Below are 26,619 nucleotides of genomic sequence, written 5' to 3' on the forward strand. Positions count from 1 at the left end.
TTTCTAGATGGTTGTAAATCCTATCTCTTATAATCTTTTCCAACACTTTACCACCAACTCACTGGTCTGATGTCTCTGCTACCCTTTTTGAACAAGGGAACCACATTTGCTATCCTCCAGTCCACAGGCACTATTCCTGTAGACAATGATGATTTGAAGATCAATGCCAAAGGCTCGGCAATCTCTTCCCTTGCTTCCCAGAAGATCCCAGGATAGATCCCATCAGGCCCAGGAACTTGTCTATTTTCACACTCTACAGTATTTCTAATACCTCTTCCTTGTGAACCTCAATCTCTTCTAATCTAGATGCAAGTATCTCTGTATCTTCCTCGCCAACATTTTCATTTTCTATAGTGAACACTGTCGAAAAATATTTATTTAGTGTTTCCCCTATCTCCTCCGACTCCACACACAACTTCCCACTATTATCCTTGATTGGCCCTAATTTAACTCACGTCATTCTTTTATTCCTGACATACCTATGGAAAGCCTTGTCTCCAACAATTTCTATTCTTGTAATTATAAACCATGTTTTGTGACATTCCATTCCCAGTTCAGTGACTAACTTAGCAGGAGTGTGTAATAATCAGTATGGCTTACCAGAACATGTAATATTGTTCAATGTAAATTCCATGCTTATTTATCATAGATTGATCCTTGTGAAATATATTACTCTTTGCTTCTTTCTTTTTGTTCTATAGTTTAAGCATTAGAGTTACATATGTCAGAAACATTCTCCATTATAAAATGTCGAAAATGCTTGAATGGTAACTTACATTACATAAAGAAAAGACTGCACATTATTTCATTCAGTGCTAGCACTTGGCATCCCAGGAAATAGTTGGCGAATTAAATACACTTATTATTTATTCATTGTCTCAATTAAAATGACAACTAAGTATTTGTGATATAAAACTATATTGCTGAAAATAGCACATGAAGTGACAACTAACATGGCTAACAGAAGCTCTGAATAGTGATTAGATAAGCTGGGCTTTGCAGCCGAGCAGAAAATAACTCATAGAGCTATGTAAGATTACTAAAGGTACAGAGAATATATCAGTTCAGGTAGATTAATGCAGAGGTGATAGCCTAGTGGTATTATCTGAAGGTTATTCATCCAGAGATTCAGGCAATGTTCTGAGGACCTAAGTTGGAATCCCACCATGGTGGAATCTGAATTTTTTAAAGTCTGGAATTAAGACTAACCACTGTTGAGAAAACCCATCTGGTTCATTAATCCCCTTTAGGGAAAGAAACTTTCCTGGTCTGGTCTACACATGACTCCAAAGCCACAGCAATGTGGTTGACTCTTAATTGGCTTTTCATTTTCAAGTATTTGTAATCCAATCAGCTCACTTTGTAAATATTTGTTGTTATGAAGACTGATTCTCTCGAGAAAGTATGCAGAAATGTAAGCTGTGCGTGTAGTCCATACAGTCACAAACCACCTGATGCACCAAGCAATACTGGCATAGTACCTAAGAACATACCCAGAGACAGAAGGCTCACACATTACCAGAGGAGCATAATGGGTACAAGATAATACTCCAAGCAACATGCACAGACTGCACAGGATCAGTGTTAGATGTTCAAATTCCTGTTGCTCTGTTGTTGAGCTTTCATTGCTATCATGGGCATTGATGTCATCTCCTTTTGTTCTCTTTAGTTCCGCCTCGTATTGAAAGTCGCTTGCACCATCCACTGAAGACAAAAGCAATAGTTGGTCATTCTTTGACATTAACCTGTTCCTCAAGTGGTTACCCTTCTCCTGTCCTCTCTTGGCTCAAAGATGGTGTCTCATTGACAGACAGTGACAGAATACAATTGATGGGTGAAGGAAAGACCCTTAAGATTGAAAATGTCAGAGAGAGTGATGCTGGCACCTATACATGTATGGCTACCAGTGCTGCTGGAGAAGAACATCTTCAATACACTGTGGACATCTTAGGTAGGGAAACTGTTATAAGCTTTGGGGCCTCAAGAAAAGGAAAGATATTCCTAGGAGAATATGCCCTAGTTGATGTGGGGGGTTTGCATTCTGATCTCTTCCTGAGATATGTCTTTAACTCAAAGCACATTGATTAGGCCACTTTTAGAATACTGCATTCAATTCTGGTCTCCCTGGAATAGGAAGGATGTTGTGAAACTTGAAAGGATTCAGAAAAGATTCAAGGATGTTGCTGGGTTTGGACGGTTTGAGCTTAGAGAGGCTGAATAGGCTGGGGCTATTTTCCCTGGACCCTCGGAGGCTGGGGGGTGACCTTATAGAAGTTTATAAAATTATGAGGGGCAGAGGTAGGGTGAATAGCCAAGGTGTTTTCCTCAGGGTAGGAGAGTCTAGAACTAGAGGACATAGGTTTAAAGTGAGAGATGAAAGATTTAAAAGGGACCTAAGGGGCAACTTTTTCATGCAGAGGTTGGTGCTTGTGTGGAATGGACTGCCAGAGGAAGTGGTGGAAGCTGGTACAATTACAGCATTTAAAAGGTGTATATGAATAAGAACAATCTAAAGGGATATGGGACAATGCTGGCAAATGGACTAAATTAATTCAGGATTTCTGATTGGTATGGATGAGTTGGACCAAAGGGTCCATGCTGTACAGCTCTATGGCTCTATAACTAGCGCAGCAGATGTATGGAAAAACCACCACCTTAGGTTCCCCTCCAAGTCACACAACATTCTGACTTGAAACTATAAACATATTCCTTCACTGTTGCTAAGTTAAAATCCTGGAACTCCCTTCCTACTTGTACTGTGGACATATCTAAAGCATATGTCTTGCAGTGGTTTCAAAAAAGTGATTGACCATCACCTTCTAGAGGGCAGATATAGATGGGCAATAAATTCTGGCCTAACCAGTAATGTGCACGTCCCTGTGAAAGAATGAAAAAAATAGCCCAGGCTGATATCTGCAGTAGTTGTATACGAAATGAACGTGGCATTGTTCCAAGTGGTCAAGGGCCTACAGTATTGACTTTTATATAATTTTGAATAATACCAGGCCATTCAAAAGCATAAACAACAATAGTCTGTGTTATGTTGGAGAGTGCTTTCGTAGCTTGGGGTTAAAGCAACTTGGGTCAGGATAGAAAGTGTTTTACCTTTGTTTTGTGAAAATTTAAAGTCATATGAGGAGAAACTACAGAAGGGTCAGTAATCGGAATGTACAGAGCTAGAAATAAGTTGACTTATTTTTCAATGGATCAATGTATTATGTTCTGGAAATCAAACTTTCAACACTAACTTACTGAACAAAGTTCTGTTTCTATCTTAAATGTTTTCAGGGTTATGGAGAAAGAGTGGAAAAGTAGGACCAATCAGAATGCTCGTTTAAAGAACCAATACAGACACAATGGACCAAATGGTCCTTCTGTGTTATATGATTCTATTATTCAATGATTCAGCCCATATATATATCACTTCACCAGTAAACCTATTTAGTTCTTCAATGTTTTTGCCTCCTTCCTGCTGTAGCTCGGGTCTGTTTAGTGTGCATATTTTTATAATTAGATTTTTGGCAGTATGCTGTTTTAAGTCTGTACGGTCAAAAAGGCTCATTTATAGGGCAGATCCTTACAGCACTTTTTCTGTGCCTCAGAAAAGATAAAGTGATGATGGGCAAGTGGATAATGCAGACAGTAGCTTAGTTAACACTCAGCTACGGTTTGTGATTTTATTTCTAGAGGGATAGAATTGAAAAGTCAAGAAGTTATGCTAAACAGGTGTCTAACCTTAGCTCATACTTGCAGTTTTGTGTGCAGCCCTCGTCAGCATTACACACAAAATGAATTTTCAAAGATGAAACCAAAACAATGAGATTTTAATCAACCAGGAAAGGAAGAATAGAGTCTTTCTGCTCGGGAGAGAAAGCTGAGGCATGGCCCAAGAGAAAGCATCAAAGTCATGAATGGTTTTGATAGAATAGGCACAGAAGGTTTTCAGTAATGAAGAACAAAGCTAGAAGCTATTGACATAAGATTATCATCAATAAATCAAACTGCATATTTCGAAGAACCTTCTTTACCCAGAAAATATGGAAATTAATGCCACTGTGTGTAAGAGATCAGAGATGTGTTTGAAAGGAAGCTAGATGAGGATATGAGAGAAAAAAATGGTTATGCTGATAATTATAGAAAGAATGGGGGAAGGGACTGCAGTGGAGCAAAAACAGTGGGCATGGACTGTTTGAACTGAATGGCCTATCTCTGTACTATTACTATGTACCTGATAATGCAACCTGGAATAGAGCATTTGTCTTTTAGCGCCTGTTCTATCATTCAATGAGATAATGTAATTCTTTGAAAATTGTAACTCTGATAATTAGGGTAGCTGTATTCAATTTTGAAAGAAAACTTTCATAAGATTCTTTACCTTATGGAATCCTAATTTTGCTCATGTTGTCACACCACAAGGCAAAGTGCAGGGAACACCCTTCTTCTCAAGAAAGGTGGAAGAACCACATTAAACCTTTGGCCTAGTTGCTGCTATGTACTTCCAAACACATACATAAGACATTTGGTCTATACAGTCAGATGATGAAGTGACTTACTTAAATACACTGAGCACAGAATTGTTTGGATTTAGAGAGGTTTTTTGCAAATGAATGCTATGCAAAACACTGTTGTCATTTGCATCACCAGTCCCTCCACAGCTGTTGATTGAAGAATCTTCTCATGTGACTGTGACCATTGATAATCCTCTGGAACTGGCATGCAAAGTGACTGGCAATCCACCACCAAAGATTACGTGAGTCTCCATTTTAGTTTGTTCATGTTACTTCCACATTACGTGTTGGTTAGTGGCAAACAATCATGCACGCCTGGCAAAGTTTTGATATAGTTGTCAGGGAAGACAGTGGCATAGTAATACAGAGGTTCAGATTAATGGTGTGCAGACAGCATTGATGGACCATGGAGCTGGTGGAATTTAAATTGATTTTCTAAATCTGGGATTGAAAGCCAGTTTCCGTTATGGTGACCAGGTAACTACCATTGGTTGTTGTGAAAATCCATCTTGTTTGCTAATATCCTTCAGGAAAGAAAATCTGCTATCCTTTCTGATCTGTCCAGCATGTGACACCAGACCAGTAGTGTGGTTAACTCTTAACTGCCCTCTGAAATAACCTATAAGCCACTCAACTCAAAAGGCAATGAGGAAAAGGCAACAAAAACTGGCCTTTCCTGTAACTCTAACTATAATCCAAATCCCATGAAAGGATAAAGAGAAAAGGTTTCTACATCTTGCTGTATCACTGTCAAAGTTACAAGGCAGATGTGCAGTAAATCAGAACCACTGCAACTGTGTCAAGTTATAAAGCAATCAATACTCAATCTCCAATACCTCCATGAATATTAGATACAGTGAAATAGACGCTCGAATAAAAGCAAAATACTGCCTATGCTGAAAATCTGTTATAAGAACAGAATGTGCTGGAAAAACTCAGCAGGTCTGGTAGCATTTGTGGAGAGAGAAACTGAATTAACGTTTTGAGTCTGCTATGACTTTTACTTGGAATGAAGGGCTCAATTTCTGCTTTTATTATTTAGATACAGTATGCATTTTATGTCGATTGGAAGACTGAATGTCAGACTAGTCTATACTTTTACCAAATCGTCATTCAGTACAGGGTTTATTAATTGTCTAAATTATATATTTTAAAATCATTGCGTCCCTTTCCTTTGAATCTGTAATTGATCCCATCATATCTATTAGCAATCATGTGTGTAAGCATGCATGGTCTGGTACCTTCTCACATAAGAGACCCACATGATTCTGCTGTTTATTAAAATATTTCACTGTGGAAACTACGATCTGTGTGTCATTGGTTAGTAATAATAGAGTGTATGCAACAATATTTACCAATAGAATGGTGTTATACTTCAGAAAACCAGTTGGTGAAGGATAGAACTGGACCTCATCTTTGCATACTTCCATAAGCATTTATTTGCAAAGTTACACATTACAGACATTCACCTGCTAATCCAATAGGAGACAGTGGCATTCTCAATGGCAATCTCAATGGATTATTAATCCAGAGGCCCACGGGAACACTCTGAGGATATGGGTTCAGATCCCACCATGGCGGCAGGTGAACATGAAACTGTCCTTGATTGTTGAAAAAAAATCCATCTGGTCTGAGAATGTTCTTTACTAAGATGTTCTTCCATCCTTTCCCCTTACCCGGTCTGGCCGACAGGAATTGGTCAACACTAAACTGTTAAACTGCCCTCTGTAATGGCCTAGCAGTCAAATCAGTTCAAGAGCAAGTTGGGATGGGTAATATATGTTGACCTTGCCAGAATTGTCCACATCCCATGAAGTTCTTTTTTAAAAATGCAATTTCAGACCATGTTTATTTCCAAGATCATAAATGCAAGTTAATGCCTGCTCCCAACTTCAAATTAAGCATAATTAATATAGCAATTAACAGCCTACACAACCTACATAAAATACTGCTTAGCAATACTAGTGGATATGCAACATTGTTTACCAATGCTCATGACAATGTATGGACTATTTTCAGTGTTCCTAGGTGATGAGTTGAGCGACTCAAATTACTTACAAGCCAAATTGATATTTTTCTGAGTATGTAACTGTGTCTCATTCTAACCAAATGAAGCCTGATCTCACATTTTCTGTTCATTAGATGGCTTAGGAATAACACTGAACTCGACGGTGCCCAGGTGTCAGCTCACGGGAGCAAACTTTTTATTCCTCGTTTGAAGTCAGTGGATGTCGGTCGTTATGTATGTGTGGCCAGAAATGAAGCAGGGGAAAGGAGAAGAGAATTTAATGTCACAATTCATGGTACAATATTTTCTCTTGCAAAGCCATACCAATTATTTGATAATTCCATTTTGTGGATTCAGCTTTTGGTTGTGTTATGACGGAAATTGCTTACATTCAACAGCAGAACAATACTCAGGAATGGCAGTGATATTCCAAATTCTAGAAATATTATAAAGAATCCCATACCATTAAGTTTAATACCTGACTCATAAATGTGACATCACAGATAAACAGTAAATTCATTGGTTGATGATAACTTTGATTTGACTATCTATATTTGGTTACTTCCAGATTGAAGGTAAATAGGGGGAATATATGTAGGCTCCAAACTAAAAGGTCAGGACAAAATTTTTAAAACTCACATTAAGAACTAAGTAATTAGAATTGCTGGGCCACGTGACCTACGTGAGAGCTGTCGGACATCGTTGTAGTTTTGAGTAACCACATCTGTAACAAGTGTTGTTTGTTTGCTTGAGGAACTCTGGCTCATGAGTTGGAGTCTAAGCGTCAAACACACCAGGGAGTGAGAGAGTGGCCTGGAAGCTATGTTTCAGAAGGGAGTGACACCCCTTAGATTAACTACCTCAAATTTAAGCAGTGGTCAGGGTAGGAGGGTGTGACTACAAGCGCGGCAGGTAGAGGGTTCCAGAAAGTAGTGCTGAAGAAGGCTCAGCCTTTGAACAACAAGTTTGAGATTTCTGTTCCCTGAGTGGATGAGAGCAAGGGCTGCAGAGAGGATGAGCAAACTGACCATAGTACTGTGGTACAGAGAGCCATGCAAGTGGGGGAAGAAAAGAGAAATGTAATTGTAATCGAATGTAATGCAGTCAGGGGAATAGACACTGTTCGCTGTGGCCAGGATTGAGAGTCCTATTGCCTACCTGGTGCACGGGTTCAGAATAGTTCATCTGGGCAGCAGAGGAACTTGGAGTGGGAGGAGAAAAATCCAATTGTTATGGTCCACCTAAGTTCCATTGATATCAGCAGAAAGAAGAAAGAGATTTTGTTGAGGGAATATAAGCAGCTAGGAGTTAAATTATAAAGCAGAACCAAAAATATAATAATTTTTGGATTAATTCCTGAGCAATGAGCAAATTGGCACAGGATCAACAAGATTAAACAGGTGCGAGAATATGGTGCTAGAAAAGTACAGCCAATCAGACAGCATACAAGGAGCAGGACAATCGATGTTTTGGGCCTAAGCCCTTCATCAGGACTCTGATCTCCAGCATCTGCAGTCCTCACTTTCTTCAAGATTAAACAGGTAATCAAAGATGGATGTGGGAGAAACAAGTTCGAATTCATGGGACATTTGCACCAGTACTGGGGAGGGAGGGAGCTATTTTGATGGGACAAGCTTCACCTGAATCTTGCTGGGACCAGAACCCTGGCAAATCCCAAATCTAAGAATGTGGTTAGGGCTTTAAACTAAATACAGAGGAACCTTGATTATTTGATGGCCACAGGCAGGAGTTTGATTAGTTTGATTAATTGAATTCCGGATAATCAAATGCTGAATAGCATAGTTTAGCCAAGCATCAGGACCTTGCGATTTTGCCGGATAATCCAAAATTCAAATAATCGAATGCCGGATAATCGAGGTTCCCCTGTAGTGGGTGGGTTCGGTTGCATGGAAAATTATCGAATAAGTTAAAGGCAGGTGGAGGACTTAGCAGAAGTTATTAAAGTTTCCACAACAAGTAATAGAATAGAAAGTGTGAAAAGGATCAGGATTCTAACTTCAGATACAGCAGATGAGGGGACAGCAACAAGAAAAGAGGCAGCCAATGCAGGACTGAGGGTGTTGAACTTAAATGCATGCAGTATGTGAAAGAGGGTAAATGAGCTTGAGGTATACATTGAAATTGGTAGGTATGATGTTGTGGATAATATATAGGTGTCACTGCAAGGGGATTAGGGCTGGAAATTAAGTGTCTAAGGATACACATCTTATCAAAAGGAGGGGGTGGATTTGTCTTTTTAGTAAGAAATAAAATTAAATCAAGAGCAAGACGTGATGTAGAGTCAGAACATAGAACAGTACAGCACAGTGCAGGCCCTTCGGCCCTCGATGTTGTGCCAACCTTTTATCCTACTCTAAGATCAAACTAACCTACATACCCTTCATTTTACTATCATCCATGTGCTTATCCAAGAGTTGCTTAAATGTCCCTAATGTATCTCACTCTACTACCACTGCTGGCAGTGTGTTCCAGGCACTCACCACTCTGTATAAAGAACCTACCTCTGACATCTCCCCTAAACTTTCCTCCAATCACCTTAAAATGATGCTCCCTCATGATAGCCATTTCCACCCTGGGAAAGATTTCTGGCTATTCACTCTATCTACACCTCTCATCATCTTGTACACCTCTATGAAGTCACCTCTCATCCTTCTTCGCTCCAATGAGAAAAGCCCTAGCTTCCTCAACCTTTCTTCATAAGACATGCTGTCCAGTCCAGGCAGCATCCTGGTAAATCTCCTCTGCACCCTTTCTAAAACTTCCACATCCTTCCAAAAATGAGGCAACCAGAACTGCACATAATATTCCAAGTGTGGTCTCACCAGGGCTATATAGAACTGCAGCATAACCTTGTGGCTCTTAAACTCAATCCCCCTGCTAACGAAACCCAATACACCATATGTTTTCTTGACAACCCTATAAACTTGGGTGGCAATTTTGAGGGATCTCTGGACGTGGACCCCAAGATCCCTCTGTTCCTCCACACTGTCAAGAATCCTGTCTTTAACCCTATATTCTGCATTCAAATTCGATCTTCCAAAGTGAATCACTTCACACTTTTCCAGGTTGAACTCCATCTACCACTTCTCAACCCAGCTCTGCATCCTGTCAGTGTCCCATTGCAAACTACAACAGCCCTCGACACTATCTACAACTCCACCAACCTTCGTGTCATTTGCAAACTTACTAACCCACCCTTCCACTTCCTCATCAAAGTAATTCATAAAATTCACAAAGAGCAGAGGTCTCAGAACAGATTCCTGCGGAACACTGCTGGTCACTGAGCTCCAGGCAGAAAACTTTCCATCAACTACCACCCCCTCTGTCTTCTATTGGCCAGCCACTTCTGTATCCAGACTGCCAGATTTCCCTGTATTCCATGCTTCCTTACTTTCTGAATGAGCCTACCATGGAGAACCTTATCAAATGTCTTAACAGAAGGGGTAGAATCTGTGTGGGTGGGGTTGAGGAACCACAAAGGAGTGGTGATGGGGGTTGTGTACAGGCCACCTAGCAGTAGTCAGAATGTAGGGAAGCAAGTCAATCAGGAGCTATAAGAAAGTCACTATTACAGTAATCATGGGGAACTTCAACATGCAGGTGGACTAGGAAAATCATGTTGGTAGTGAATCCCAAGGAAAAGAAGTTGGTAAATATCTATAAGATGGTTGTTTAGAGCAGATTTGGGTAGTCTACTAGGGTACAGACAATTCTGGAATTGGTGATGTGTGATGAGGTAGACCTGATTAGGGATCTTAAGGTGAAGAAACCCTTAAGGGGACCTTATTATGAGTAATGGTAACTACAGTAATGGGGGAGGAGCTGGTAAGATTTGCTTGGAAGGGGAGCCTAGTAGCGAATATGGTGGAGCAGTACTGGCAGGAGTTTATTGGGGTAATTCGGGAGGCACAGGAGAAATTCATCCCAAGGAAGAAGAAACTCACAAAGGGAGGACGAGGCACCGATGACCGACAAGGGAAGTCAGGAACATTGTTAAGGCAAATTAAAAAGCATACAATGTGGTGAAAATTAGATGGCAGCAGAGTAGGTTGTTCCAGTTGGAGCTTGTCCACTCTGCCCCGTTCTTTTTCTTTTCTCCCTCCTTCTTTTCCTCCCTTCTGTGTTTTCTTCTCTTCTTCTGTCTTCTTGGACTCTTGGCCTCGGACAACCAGCATCGACCTCCGAAACAGGGTCGCTAGTTGGCAGCGCAAATTGGGGCTGTCAGCGGCTTGAAGTGGAGACAGCAGGTGCCCGGAGTGAGGATGCTAGCGACCAGCAGCCCAGTACGGAGCGTGGCAGTAGCAGCCTGGTATGGAGTGTGACGATAGCGGCCCAGTGCAGAGCGTAATGGCAGCCAATGGTCAAACCACATGGTGGCCCCCTCCACTGCTCTGCTGCAGAGAGCCCTGGGCGAGAGACTGTGATGTTTGATTTTTAAACTTTGCTTCTTGTTTTTCTGATCTATGGTTAAACTGTGTATAGCTGTAATGTAACTTTCTTTTGCTTCATTTCTCTATTCTGTAACTAAGGATTATACCTGGGTACTCTGTACCTAAGATGTCACTGTGCATTAGTGATATTGTTACACTGTAACTAATTTTGTAACTGAAGAAACTGTACCTCAGTACCTTGTACCTAAGATCATGTTGTAAAGGCGACTTATAAACTTTTCGCTGTACACATTTGAGTACATGTGACAATAATGCTAATTCAATTCAGATTAGTGGGAAGCCAGAGGATTGAGAAGCTTTAAAAACAAGGAGACAATAGTAAAAAGCTGGAAATAAGGCTAGAGAAGTAGTAATGTGGAACAAAGAAATAGGGGAGGAATGCCGTAGGTACTTGGAATCAGTCTTCACCAGATACCAGTAGCATACCAGAACTTCGAGAGTCAGGAGGCAGAGGGGAGCTGAAATGTCTGAAGGTGGATAAATCACTCGGACCAGATGGTCTACATCCCTAGAGTTCCTGAGGAGATAACTGTAGAGATATTGATGATGATCTTTCAGGCATCACTACAGTCAGGGAGGGTCCCAGAGAACTGGAAAATGGCTAATGTAGCACCCCAATGTTTAAGAAGGGAGGGAGGTAGAAGACAGGAACTATTGGCCAGTTAACATGACCTTGGTCATTAGAAAGATTTTAAGAGTCCATTATTAAGGATGAGACAAATTCACCAAAGATCCTGAGACAGCACCTTCCAAACCCACGACCACTTCCATCTAGAAGGACAAGGGCAGCAGGTACTTGGGAACACCACCACCTGCAAGTCCCCTCCAAGCCACTCACTATCCAGACTTGGAAATGCATCACCGTTCCTTCACAGACATTGGGTCAATATCCTGGAATTCCCTACCTACCAGCATTGTGGGTCAACCCACAGCAGGTGAACTGATGCGATTCAAGGTGGCAACTCACCACCACCTTCTCAAGGGCAAATATCAATGGGCTATCAATGCTGGCCAGCCAGTGATGCTCAAGTCCCACAAATTAATTTTAAAATGTGAGATTGCAGAGTACTTGGAAGTGTGTGGTAAATAGGGCTGAGTCAGCACAGCTGTGTCAAGGAGAGGTCATGCCAGTCAAATCTGAGGAGGTAGACGAACAAGGGTCAATGGATATGATCTATTTGAATTTCCGGAAGGCCTTTGACAAGGTGCTGCACAGGAGGCTCCTAAATAAGATAAGAGCTCATGGTGTAAGGGAGAAGGTACTGGCATGGATAGAGGATTGGCTGACTGGTAGAAAGCAGAGTAGAGACAGAGCGGTCTTTTTCAGGATGGCAGCCGGTGACTAGTGGAGTTCTGCAGGGGTCCATGTTGGGGCCACGACTATTCACATTATACATTCATGATCTGAATGAAGGAATTAAGGGCATTCTTGTGTGTGTGAGAGAGAGAGTGTATAGTACAGTGGGGTTACCTATCATGTGACATGAACCCAAGGTCCCGGTTGAGGCCATTCCCATGGGTACTAAGATTTGCAATCAGCTTCTGCTCAGCCACTCTGCGTTGTTGCTTGTCCTGAAGTCCGCCTTGGAGAATGGTCACCTCAAGGTCCGAGGCCAAATGTCCCAGACTGCTAAAGTGTTCCCCGAATAGGCGGGAACACTCCTGCCTGGTGATTGTTGTGCGGTGTCCATTCATCCATTGTTGTAGCAGGTGACCCCGCTACAAGATTCACTCTCTCACACGCACACATCTACATACCCAACACCCACACAGAAGCTCCCCCTATACCAGCTTTCTCTCATATGCACGCACATACACCCCCCTACACTCACACCAACACATGCACCCTCTCACACATACCCCATTGCACATACGTTATATCCCAAATGGGTGGGAATTTTTTTTCTTGTAACCTCTTTGCTTCTCATTTTAACTTTTTAAATACCTTCCTCTATTTTCCATAATCTTCCTGGTTATTAACCAAATCTTGCCTCTGACATTTGTCATATGGTTCCTACTCTGTTTATTTTAAAGTTTATTTTCTTTGTCACGCAGGGTGCACTAGCTTTCAATTAGATATCTTTTCCATTCGAAGGAACATGTTTTGTTTTTACCTGGGCTATCTCTGAATGCCATTCATGGGCTCTGTTACTATTTTAGCCTGCAGTCATCTTATTCAATAGCTGTGCTAGATCCTTCTTAAATTGCTGAATTATTGATTGTATTTTTTTTTGTTGTGACAAGTACCCCCAGTAGTGACAATTGTAGGAGTTGAGAATTTGGTCATCGTTGTTGGGAAATCTGCGATACTGGAATGCACTGCAACTGGAATTCCAACACCATCGATATCATGGTTGAAGAATAGTCAGCTACTGACTGAAACCAGTGGGAGACTCAAGGTAAATAAAGACATTGATGTTCATCTTCATTGAATCTTACAACAGAGAAGAAGCCCATTTGATCCATCATATCTATGCCAGCTCTCTGAAGATTGTTGCCAATTAGTCCTGCTTTCCAGATCTTTCCAGAGCCCCACAATTTTTAATCTTTAAAAACTCTCAAAACTCTAGATTATCTAACAATAGCTTTCTGTTTGCCTGACATGTCTATTACACATTTATTAAGTTCCTCAGATCACATGCCTCTGTTTAGCTCAGTGCAAAGGGATGAGATAGAACCATTCAAAAAGGCATCCAAATGTTCATTTCTTAAAGACACTTGCCTAGTTAACATTAGTTAAATGTTCAAGTGCTGAATAGGCTTAGAGAAAGAACCCAAGCCTGAAGGCAGAAACCTGGAATCACAAGAAATTAGTCTATGAGCCTCATCATAGTAATTGCAGCTGACCGCTAAGGCTATCATGGCACCATGTTAGAATAACAGATTTTCTAGAAGTAATCATTTGTTAGATTTTGGATGGGATCGGGAGAGAAAAGGCGAAGGTGAGTCTGAACCAATAGATGGACTCCTGATTCCACATGAAGAAAAAAATGAAAACCCACTGGTTAGGAAAACCGGAGTGCAAGAGGTCCAACTCAATACTTAGTCTATTTAATCTGTGAACACTGCTGATCTCAATGACCTGAACAACATCATTTCTTCCTTTACTGAAATTGTCTGCAAAAATCATTACTCTTTCCTTTGTGTCATCAACTTTTTAAATTGCAGAACATTTTCTTTGTTTTATGAAGCTCTAGATGTGAGCACTACTCTCAAATCTGGAGAATCTCTTATTACACTTTTTAGGTAAAATACAGGGTTATGCTTATCTTTTACTGTGATCTTTGTCTTACAAACTCCTTCACAACCTTTCTTGTCTTTACTAAGAAGGACTATAGTTTCACTTCAATGAATTTTCCTTTCTTGCAAGCTCCTGTAAACTATGATGTAGACCCATCCTTCCTAAAATGGTCAAGTTGAGATTTATCGTGCCATAGCTGTCCTGATTTAATTCTTTTATGACCTCAAAATTGTGGCATTCTAATATTTCCTTCAGTTTTTCAATACTCCTGAAACCTTCAGGCTTTTAAAACTGAAGTTTGCCATATCTTAGTCCCTATGTATTTTTTCGCCCTATTTCCTTGCATATTTGGTAACTTTTTGAACATCAAAGACACAGTCCTTCACTGTGCTTTCTCAATCATTTCAAAAAGAACTAGCCATTCACCTAACCCCTACATAGGATCATCAATTCTCCAAGATTTTCTTAGAAGCTCCTGAGATCAAAGATTAATCTCCAGGACACTGATACAAGTAATCCAGGAAAAAATGCCAAGGAGTATTAAAACATTTTTTCCCATTTTCCTTGAATACTTATTGTTTATTAGTCATAAAAATATTAACATTGCTATTGGAATGACAAATCAGATTCATCCAGTTGAGAAATGAAGGGTTTTCAGACTTTCTAGGTGCCTGTGGGAATGGTCCTATCAGATGAAGGATGGTAGAATGGTATGGGGCAGGTAGGAGATCATATATAAAAAACACATATAAAAAAAAGATTGTATTGTAATTTTTCAACCAGAGATGACAATAAGATCTGTCCAATGCATGAACTCAATTAAGCCATTTCTGACTGAATGGATGGCAAGATATGTCTGGTTGGCACTGATCCATTTCTACACTTGATAACTGTGTATATTGTGAGAGTATTTTAAATGATAGCCCTCTTCATAATGAACCAGTAGATGCTCCAATGATAAAGAAATCAGCTAATTTAAGGCCTCCTGTATGGGAGGTTGGTTAGGAATGGAAAAGAGCAAACTGGAATTTAAATGGAGCTTTGAGATGCAAAGTGGAAAGACAGAGTGACTTTATTCTCTTGTGAGAGCTGGATCTTGCTGGCTGGCCAGTATTTATTTACCGTCCCTTGTTACCCTTGAGAAGGTAGTAATGAACTGCCTTCCTGAACCACTGCAGTCCATGTGCTGTAGATAGATTGACAGTGCCACTAAGGAGAAAATTCCAGGATTTAGACCCAACAACAATAAATAAACAGTGATATATTTCTCAGTCAGGATGGTGAGTGGCTTGGATGGGAAATTGCAGATCGTGATATTCCCATGTATCAGCTGCCTTTGTCCTTCTAGATGGACGTGGTGATAGGTTTGGAAATTGCTGTCTTAGGATCTTGGCTGAATTTCTGCAGGGCGTCTTATAGATCGCCCTACTGAGCTTTGGTAGTGGAGAGCGTGGATACTTGTAATTGTGGTGCTAATGAGTGGACTGTTTTGTTCTGGATGGTGTTAGTTGTCTTGTGTGTGGTTGGATTGCACTCATCTAGACAAATGGGCTGTATTCCATCACACTTCTGACTTTTGCCTTGTAAATGGTCAACAGGTAGTGGGATGTCAGGAGGTAAGTTAATTGCCACAGTATTTCTAGCCTCTGATTTATGTGGTGAGTCCAATTGACTTTATGGTCACTGGTAATCCCTAAGATGTTGATAGTGGGGATTCAGTGATGGTAACACCATTGACTGTCAAGGGATGGTGGTTAGATTTTCTTTTGTTGAGATGGTTATTGCATGGCATTTATGTGGTGCAAATGTTACTTGTTACCTGTCAGCCCAAGCTTGAGTTTTGTTCAGATCTTGTTACATTTGAACATGGACTGTTTCAGTATCTGCTAAGTTGCGAATAGTGCTGAACATTGTGCAATCGTTGACAAACATCCCCACTTCTGACCTTGTGATGGAGGGAAGGTCATTGATGAGGCAGCTGAAGATGGTTGGGCCTAGGACATTCTCCTGAGGAATTCCCGCAGAGATATCCTGGAGATGAGATGACTGACCTCCAACGACCACAATTATCTTCCTCTGCACTAGGTATGACTCCAACCAACAGACATTTTGTCACCTGATCACCTTTGATTCCAGTTTTTCTGTGGCTCTCTGATACCACACTCAGCCATATCTGGGCAACTTTCCACATTGTCAGCTTTATACAATGTTATAGTTCTACTAAAACAGCTTGACTAGGGGTGCAGCAAGTTCTGGAGCACAAGTCTTCAGTAATATTGCCGGAATACTTGCAGGGCTTATAATCTTCAGTGTCCAGTACCTCCAGCTCTTTCTTGATGTCTAACATGGAGTTAATCAAATTGTATGAAGTCTGGCATCTGTGTTGTTGGAAACGACTGGAAGAGACCAAGTTGGATCATCCACTTGGCACTTCTAGCTGATCGTTATTCCAAATGCTCCAGCTTTATCTTTTGCACTGAGGTGCTGGTTCTTCAATCATTGTAGATGGGGATTTTTGTAGATCCCTGTCCTCCTTTAGTGAGTTGTTTAATTGTTCACCACTATTCATGACTGGATGTGGGAGGGCTGCAGAGCTTAGATCTAATCCATTCTACGTGGGATTGTGTAGCTCCTTCTATGACTTGCTGCTTATGCTGATTGGTATGCAAGTTGTCCTGTTTGGTATCTTCACCAAGTTGACATCTTATTTTTGGATATACTCTGTGCTGCTCCTGGCATGTGGTCGTGCACTCTCCATTGAACCGAAGGTAATCCCCTGGCTTGATGGTAACGGCTGAGTTGGATAGATGCCGGGTCATGCTGTTACAGATTGTGTTTGACTTCTGCTACTTGCTTTTGTAAATGAATTCTAATAGAGTAAAATCTTGGTTTAAGATGTCCTGCAAACCATCATTTAATTTTTATTGGCCTTTATTTTGAATTACGTGCAAATTTCTGCTCTATAATTTTATCTTCGCTCCTGGCAATTGGGCTCATCTCCTGCCATTGTCATTCCCCTGTGTTATCTTCTGGCATTCGTGCAACAACCCAACTTTGCCTGTCAGATTTACCTCCCCCTGCCTTTGATTCCTCATCACTCCATTGTCTCCTTTATCCCTTCTTCTTGGCTTTGCCTCTTGCTCTCTGTTTTTGCAATAGGCCACTCATTTCACTACTGAAGAGTTTCCCTCTTGCTAATGCCATCCTGAATCTGCACTGTAGGGCTCCATACGGTGGCAGGTGTTGAACGATATAGACAGCGCTGACTAAGCTCTGCTGAGAGATGAAGCCTTGTCAATTTATGAATACATGTGAATGTATTGTACAGGAGGTGTTTTTTTATATATTTAATGATATATTTGTTTTGAAATTAATTCAACTAGGAATGCATAGTTGATCATAAAGTACATGTTGGCACAGTATTTCAGTTTGCAGACTGGTCAAAAAATGTCTGAAGGAACCTAACTCTGGCATTAACATTGACTTCTATGGAAATCTATGATTCACTTAAAATCATTAAACGCAAAGTTGTGATTTTCAGGAGCACAATCATAACCTTACATGAGGACTTACTATGAATCATTAAACATAATGAATGGAGTAAAGTCACCAGTTGATACTGGGATTCAGAAAAGCCCAGAGGATGGGAATAGAGTTCATGTTCATATTGTGCTCTGCATGAAATTTATCATTCAGGTAAATAATATGTAATGCCATTGACAATTCCATACTCTATTTATCCAGTCACATTTTTGACCCCAGTAACAGGTCAGCATATTTAATAGTGGTCTTCAACAGATATTTGAAAAATTACCTAAAGAGGGATATTTTGGAGGGCTGTGGAGAAAAGGAAGGTCAGTAGGATTACAACTGAGCTAGCCCTCATGGACATGAATGGCTGAATTGCATCCATATTCACTGATTCTATAAACATATAATTCAAACATTCAGTTTTTGATTTTTTTGCTCCTTAAATAGAAGGGGACTACTCCAGTGACATGTTCACTCAATTAATTCTACAGGTGTTCAAAGTAATGCCAACAAACTAAAGCCTGACCTAATTTTACCTGTATACTTACTTTAATTTTAATGTGTAACTGATTAAGAAAACATTTAGGAAGACAAGCACCCGCTTATGATTACCAGGAGGCATTTTTGACAAAGATTGGAGAACCTCAGGAGAAAAAGGAAATTAAGAAGTAATTGCAGAAGAGAAACAAGAAGGACAGCAAGTAAAACACTTAGTGTAAATGATAGGCAGTCAAATCTGAAGCTGCATGGTTGAACAGTTCACTTTCAGATTGTCTTTGTTTTTTTTCCCCCTACTACTCATCTTTCACTTGGCTTAACAGATTGAGAAAGTGACTCAACAAGATGGGGGTATCTACTCCTGTATAGCAACTAACGGGGCAGGTGAATCTCAGCAAGATACCAGAGTGACTGTGTACGGTAAGTGTCATTGTCCAAAGTGTGGAGGATACATTTAAAAGCATATACATATAGTCAATCATGGGTAACTGTTGACCATCCCTTTAATTAGCTTTCTGTCAATGAATGCTATCCCTGAGATTAAACTCCCAAAGATCCAATTAATCAATCCTCTCCTAATGTGTAGAATTCTAATAGATCAATGCCTCACTTTCTCTCTCATTCCCTCTGTGTTAGTATCACCACTTTACCGCAATCCCAAATACAATGACCCATTCTACATCAAAGTCTATGTTGTTTTCATTTGTTCTTGGCAAGGCCAACATTTATTTGCTGTACCATTTGCCCTTGAAGGCATTGTGGTGAACCATGTTCTGGAACTGTTGTGGTGCTGTTAGGAAGAGACATTTAATTTTCTGTAGGGATTGATACAAATAGGGACTTGCTCAACCTTTTCAAGGACAGCTAAGAGTCAACCATGGAGAAGGTTTATTCCCTGAGGAAGGTTCAGGAAGACTTCCCTGCTTTTGTACTTGATGTCTTTTTATGAAGCCCAAGATTCTGTACACTTTCCTAACCATTCATCCTTTAAAGTGCTATGCACATGAACCTTGGGTCCCCCTGTGCCTGCACACGTTTTAGAACTGTGCCGTTCATTTATATTGCCTCTTCCAATCTATTCTGTTGAAATATCCTTTTCAATAATGACATCTCATTAACTGATGTAAAGTTTGCACTGTGAGTGAATGAATATGGCTGCTGTGTTTATATCTTACAACACGGTTAAGTCAAGCCACCACAGTCCTATCAGACCATAGGGCATGCACTCACATTAGAGAGAGATAGTTGATGGTGGCTTAACCTGAGGGTCACCACGCCTCAGGTGAGGGGGGGAAGCTGAAAAGGAGAGTCCTTCATCGTAATCTCAGCTAGTCCGGGAATTGAAAACATCACTGTTGGCATTGCTCTGCATCGCAAACCAGCCATCCAGCTAACTGAGCGAACCGAATGCTCGAAAACATGATGTACACTATTTGTCAATGGAACTTATAACATGTTGTTATCTTACATTGTGGTACTATATTCTGTTTGGTTTCTGGATTTCAGAGCCTCCTGTTATAAATAAGTCTGTGGATACAAACAAAACTGTAACAATGAATCTCCCAGCATCTTTTGAGTGCCTTGCCTCTGGAACTCCACACCCTGGTAAGTGTCATCCAAAAAATGAACTCTGATTGATTGAGCAAACTACATTATCCCTGCACATTGTTGCCATATCACAGATAAATGCCATTGTAACTTTAGTATCCTGATCTTTGTAAAATAGTTGCGAGATCTCTGTAAGAAAATTGATCCATTTCCTTTCCTGTTATTGTAATGATTAAAAATCATACAACACCAGGTTATAGTCCAACAGGTGTAATTGGAAGCACTAGCTTTCAGAGTGCCACTCTTTCATCAGGTGGTTGGTGAAGGAGCGGCGCTCCGAAAGCTAGTGCTTCCAATTAAACCTGTTGGACTATAACCTGGTGTTGTGTGATTTTTAACTTTGTACACCCCAATCCAACACCAGCATCTCCAAATCATTGATAATTTTTAATTATGACATAAGCTCTAATTTTTAAGTGAAATTATCCAGTATTTCTATTGGATTTTCAGTTATGCTCTGTGTCTTTGTCCATGTAGCAGTGTTTTGACTTTGAAATAATGAATGTCCAAATTGAATTTCCACAATGTATTTATTGAGTAATTGAATGTGGATCTTTAGCAAGGTGATCTCTTCTGTCACTAACCAGTCTTTGTCACTGTCATCTAGTGTTGACTTGGTTCAAGGGGCAGAAGCTGATCACGGATTTGGCTGGTAGCATCGTGTTGGAGAATGGAAGAACTTTGAGGATACAGAATGCCCAGGTGTCTGATGGCGGACAATATCGCTGTGTGGCAACCAATGTGGCTGGCAGCACAGAACTGCAATATAGCTTAAAGGTTTATGGTGAGTTGGATCCTATAGATTGCATTGTTTAATAATAGACCAAAACTGTGGAAGATGTGACTTGGTGAAAGCACATGGAATCCAGAGTAATTCAGCAAGTTAGATCTAAAGTTGGCATTATTGTGACTGATAGTAAAAGGCTGTTTGTGTGACTGGATGCTGGTGTATTATGCAGGGTCCCTTATTGTTTGTGATATATTTAAGCAATGTAGAAGAGAATGTATAGGTATGTAGTGATTAGAATGAGGTCAGCAAGGTGGATCTCATGGAATATGAGTTTCCTGATTGGGACTGTTAACCTAGCCCAATCAGGATGTCTTAGCTGAAAGACATTCAGGAGTATCAGGGGTTCTGTTCACTCTAGGAGCCAGTTGTGAGCTAGCTTATCAATATCAAGTACTACGCACATGTAAATAAAGGGTGGCTTGGTGACGGAATACTGGCCTTCATGGAGTTATTTCAGTGGCTACGAGAGGAAAACATGCCCCTGAAGAGATTCACTCGCAACAGTCGTCTTTGAGTTGGGACAAGCATTTCTAGTATCATGCCACTACTTCGGAGGGCGGATGTAGACTTGATGGGCCGAATGGCCTGCTTCCACATTGTAGTGATTCTATCAACCACTGGGCCAATCTTAGTGTCATCAACAAACTTACTTATCATGCCCCCTGAAATAACACCAGAACCCCTGACACTTCTGATTATATCTGTCAACCAGGACTCACTGACTAGACTAAGTTAACAGCCCCAGTCAGGCAATTCCTGTTCTGTGAGATCCACCTGGCTGAGCTTGTTCCAATAACTACTATTCCTGAAGAAGGGCTTATGCCCGAAACGTCGATTCTCCTGTTCCCTGGATGCTGCCTGACCTGCTGCGCTTTTCCAGCAACACATTTCCAGCCAATAACTATATCCACCACCCACCCAAGTCCTGGGACACAGATCCATTCTTTTTCTGTAGCTTCTCCTGGGGCACTTTTGCATCATTTCTGCTTCCTCTGACTCCTATTTGTGATCATCCAATCAAACGTTTACTTTGACTGGTTCTGGTTTGGATGTTGCTAAGCAACTTAACTGTGTCAACCAGTTATAGTGTACTTTCCAGGGTGGATATGCTCCTGGATACTGGCTTATGAATTCTCTTACTCAATTTAGACCTAGTGAGACTCTTTTGCTTACTTGAGTCTGCATACCAGCAGCATCTACAATGGCCTGCCAGCCCTGATCCTTGAGAAAGTTTTAGCAGTTTCGCTGAGGCTTGGCTATGTTTTGAGGTTTTGATGGAGGCTGACCTAGAGTCCCTCTGTTCAGGATTCATCGTGAGTGAGGCTACGCAATTTCCTTCACTCAGGTGGTGTCCCCCAAGCTCAGTCAGCCTGGTGAGGGTGTCCATTTTCATCAGAATAAGTTCCACTTGCCACATTTTCTAATGACAAAGCCACTTAGAATCACAGTGATGTACAGCATGGAAACAGACCTTTTGGTTTCCTGTTCATATACCCATCCAGATGCCTATGAAATGTTGCAATTGTACCAGCCTCCACTACTTCCTCTGGCAGCTCATTCCATACACGCACCACTCGCGTGTGAAAAGGTTGCCCCTTAGGTCCCTTTTATATCTTACTCCTCTCACCCTAAACCTATGTTTTCTAGTTCTGGACTCCCCCTCCCCCAGGGAAAAGACTTTGTCTATTTATCCTGTCTATGCCTCTCATGATTTTATAAACCTCTATAAGGTCGCCCTCAGCCTTCGACATGCCAGGGAAAACAGCCCCAATCTATTCAGCCTCTCCCTATAGCTCAAACCCTCCAACTCAGCAACATCCTTGTAAACCTTTTATGAACCCTTTCAGGTTTCACAACATCCTTCCGATAGGAAGGAGACCAAAATTGCATATTAATTCTACTAGGCTGAGAACAGAGGTAATAACCAGCTGTTTTAATTGGACCCATATCCCTCAATCTATAAAGAATTTGTTACTGAAGGAAGCAGGGCAGGTTAAAAGGGTAATTAAGAAGGATTATGGAATCTTCCCTTTATCGGTTGTGGCATAGATTATAAAAACAGGAAAATTATGTTGGGATTGCCACTTCTCAGCCCATTGATCCATCTGGTCAAGATCCTGTTGTAATCTGAGGTAACCTTCTTCGCAATCCACTACACCTTCAATTTTGGTGTCATCTGCAAACTTACTAACTGTACCTCTTATGTTCGCATCCAAATCATTTATGTAAATGACAAAAAATAGAGGACCAGCACCGATCCTTGTGGCACTCCACTGGTCACAGGCTACGCTTCATCTGGAGTACTGTATGCAGTTCTGGATACCACACTGTAGGAAGGATGTGATTACACTGGAGGAGTGCTGAGAAGATTCATAAAGATGTTGCCTGGAATGGAGTATTTTCGCAATGAAGAGAGGTTGAATAGGCTCAGGTTGTTTTCTTTAGAGCAGCCAAGGCTGAATGGGATACTGATTGAGTTGTATAAGATTATGTGGAGTATGGACAAAGTGGATAGAAAGCAACTGTTTCCCTTAGTTGAATAACAAGAGTGCATAATTTCGAAGTGAAAGTCCAAAAGGTAGAGGATTTTTGGTTAAGAAAAAGAAGGAAGCATATATTAGGTATAGACAGGATAGATCGAGTGAATCCTTAGAAGGGTATAAAGGCAGTAGGAGTATACTTAAGAGGGAAATCAGGAGGGCAAACAGGGGACATGAGATAGCTTTGGCAAATAGGATTCAAAGGGTTTTTGCAAATACATTAAGGACAAAAGGGTAACTAGGATGAGAATAGGGGCCCTCAAAGATGAACAAGACTGCCTTTGTGTGGAGCCGCAGAAAATGGGGGAGATACTAAACGAGTATTTTGCATCAGTATTTACTGTGGAAAAGGATATTGAAGATATAGAAAGTAGTGAAATAGATGGCGACATCTTGCAAAATGTCTAGATTACAGAGGAGGAAGTGCTGGATGTCTTGAAACGCATAAAAGTGGATAAATTCCCAGGACCTGATTAGGTGTACTCTAGAACTCTAGAAGCTAGAGAAGTGATTGTTGGGCCCCTTGCTGAGATATTTGTATCATCGATAGTCACAGGTGAGGTGCCGGAAGACTGGAGGTGGAGGCTGGTACAATTGCAACATTTAAAAGACATTTGGATGGGTATATGAATAGGAAGGGCTTGGAGGGATATGGGCCGAGTGCTGGCATTGGGACTAGATTGAGTTGGGATATCTGGTTGGCATGGATGGGTTGGACCGAAGGGTCTGCTTCCGTGCTGTACATCTCTATGACTCTATGACTCTAAAAGGAATTTCACCCAGAGATGGTGGGAATCTTGAGTGTACTGCCTAGGAAGGGAGTTGAACTGGGGAATTTCACAACTTTTTAAAAATACTTGTATGAGCACTTGAAATGTTATAGCATTCAAGGATGTGGGCCAAGTTCTGAAAGGTGGGACTAGTGTAGATTTAGAGTTGTTTTGTTGGTGTAGATATGATGCGCCAAAGGCCCACTTCTGTACTTTGTGATTCTATGACCACTGGGTATAAGGGGTTGGCTTAAAATATCTGATCCTCTGTGCAGTAATATTAGTAATTGCTTTGTTGAAAAATCATCAGGGCAACTGCCCAATTGTGATGAGAATCCCAGTGAAATAAGTATCCTCCTTGATAGCATCATTGTAGACCTTAGAAGGTATAAAATAATAAAAGAATTGCACAATTATGAACATTTCAGTATACAACTAATTGAAATATGTTGCAAAATTTAGAGAATATAAATGAAAGACTTACTGTCCTCTTCATTTTGTATTAAGGTATGTTGATCATTTGTTATTCGGTTGAATTCATTAAAATTTCAAACATTTACCTACTGTTTATGAATGTTATAAAGCAGTGATTGGACTATCCCATAGTCTATTCATAGTATAACTTAGTTGATCTTAGCTACCTTGTTGTTGAAAAAGTACTGAGAAGAGACAGTGCTTTTTCGCTTTGTGGAGAAGGAAAGTGCAAAGAGTTTTTCCTTTTAGATTACACTGATACACTATTAGCAGTGTCACTGTACCCACTTCTGAAAGCATCAAGAATGAGAAGCCACTGATTTAAGGAATTAATATAAGAAGTAAAAGTAAATTGAGGAAAAGCTTTCCCATGTGGGGAATACTTAGGATTTGCAATACACTGTTTGTGAATGTTGTGGAGTCGGGTTCAATTTTCAAAAGTGAGGCTTTCTGAAGGAGCTTAGACTGATAACTGAAAAGGACAAATATGCATAGTTGCAGAGAAAGCAGTAGATGATTTGTTCATTGAAAGAGCTAGTGAAGACGTGATAAGCCAGATGGCCTCCTCTGTGTCATAAAAATTCTGTGATTCTATGTCTTTCAGAGCCGCATTGGCTGAAAACAGGGGAGCAGGTATCTGGCCTGATTGGCTGGAATAATCTATACTTTGGAAACAGCCACCTGGAGAAGCAGAGAAATAGATTCAGTTCAAGAAAAAACACAATCTAACACTTGCAATGCATTTCACATTAGTCATATTACATTATTTGTTTGTTGGTTCTCCAGTTTCCACTCCAGCATCAGGATTGAAAGAGATTCCTACTTATTCTCCCTAAGGATAAATGTTATACATAACATTGATGCACATGACCTGTTCCCATTCTTGGGCATTTATACTTCATTTTCTAGCATCTTTGAATTCTAGATGTTAGTTTATAATAGTAAGCGCCTGTTCTGTTGTGGGGTTAAATGCTGTTCTGCATTTCAAGTATTCTGACTGATCTGAAGCTTTCATTTGTAGTTCCACCAGTGATCTCAACTGCTCTGCACCTGGTTACTGTCCTTATAAACCAACCCATTGAACTTCAGTGTGAAGCGACAGGAGACCCTCCTCCTAAAATAACATGGTTAAAAGACAATATCCCTATCTCCATGATGACTGAAGGGTTAAAGGTCAGTGAAATTGGTTTTCATAAACTTGTGTTTTCTTGGTAGATCTTTTTGAGCGAGTTGGAATATATTAATGTTTGCAAGAATGTATTGGACACACAGATTCCAAGAGTCTTCTGTGTCTCACCCTAAAAGCAAAAGGCTACCTATGAAGAGGTAACTGCTACTGTTCCTCATGAGATTTGAACTTGTTTCTGGGGCATTTGTCCAAGTGTCTGGATTACCAGTCCAGTAACATAACCAATATGTGACTGACCCCCTTGACTGAGATTTTGTGTTAAAGTATTTATTTTCTGTCCACTTAGTTCCTGTTGGAAGGTCAGATTCTGTCCTTAGCCAGCGCACACTTCTCTGATTCAGGAGTGTACTCCTGTGTAGCTGTTAATCCTGCTGGAGAGGACCAGAAGGAAATTCATCTGCAAGTTTATCGTAAGTATTTGATTAAGACTTGAAATGAACTTGAGAAAACAGATTCATTCAGATGTTCATTAGTAGCACAATTCTTGAGTATTCTGGTATGGAAGTATCTGGTATGGGTGAGGTGCAATTTCAAGCTGGTTGCTGAATTATTAGGGCAAGAGCTGAAGTAATAACCAGTTGTTTTAATTGGATCATATTCCCACAATCTCTATAGAATCTGTTACTGTAGCCATTTATAGATTGCACCAATGATAATCGTGTGAGCTTTTGGTTCTTGACCACATAATAGAGATTAGGCAATTACACAGGAAAGATGAATTGCCATATATGTACAATGAACCTGTTTTCACATAACTATCCTGGTGGATACTGCAGAAAGATGTTATTCTCAAACATTGATTAATCTTGATGTGGAAATCATTTGTAGGGTGCCCTTTTATTTTTGGATTAGTGGTGCTGGAAGAGCACAGCAGTTCAAGCAGCATCCGAGGAGCAGCACCTGCCTTTTTATTGATTTTTGCTTCTGCTTCTTTCTCAGAGGAAACATAATAGAAGAGGTGATGGCACAGTGTATTGTCACTGGACTAGT

The 26,619-nt window shown here is 40.6% G+C and overlaps 1 protein-coding gene across 1 annotated transcript in view; it reads left to right on the forward strand.

Moving 5' to 3' along the window:
- LOC122564614 (hemicentin-1-like) overlaps window positions 1-26,619 on the forward strand; it is a 429,834-nt gene that overhangs the window by 200,472 nt on the left and 202,743 nt on the right. The window contains exons 31-39 of the mRNA XM_043719704.1: window positions 1,670-1,951; window positions 4,645-4,750; window positions 6,651-6,811; window positions 13,233-13,387; window positions 18,582-18,678; window positions 19,765-19,863; window positions 20,474-20,650; window positions 25,462-25,613; window positions 25,916-26,039. Coding sequence (XP_043575639.1) covers window positions 1,670-1,951; window positions 4,645-4,750; window positions 6,651-6,811; window positions 13,233-13,387; window positions 18,582-18,678; window positions 19,765-19,863; window positions 20,474-20,650; window positions 25,462-25,613; window positions 25,916-26,039 — 1,353 coding nt within the window. The remainder of the gene's footprint in view (window positions 1-1,669; window positions 1,952-4,644; window positions 4,751-6,650; window positions 6,812-13,232; window positions 13,388-18,581; window positions 18,679-19,764; window positions 19,864-20,473; window positions 20,651-25,461; window positions 25,614-25,915; window positions 26,040-26,619) is intronic.

This window comes from Chiloscyllium plagiosum, chromosome 30 (assembly GCF_004010195.1).
Source record: "Chiloscyllium plagiosum isolate BGI_BamShark_2017 chromosome 30, ASM401019v2, whole genome shotgun sequence".
NCBI classification, from domain to species: Eukaryota; Metazoa; Chordata; class Chondrichthyes; order Orectolobiformes; family Hemiscylliidae; genus Chiloscyllium; species Chiloscyllium plagiosum.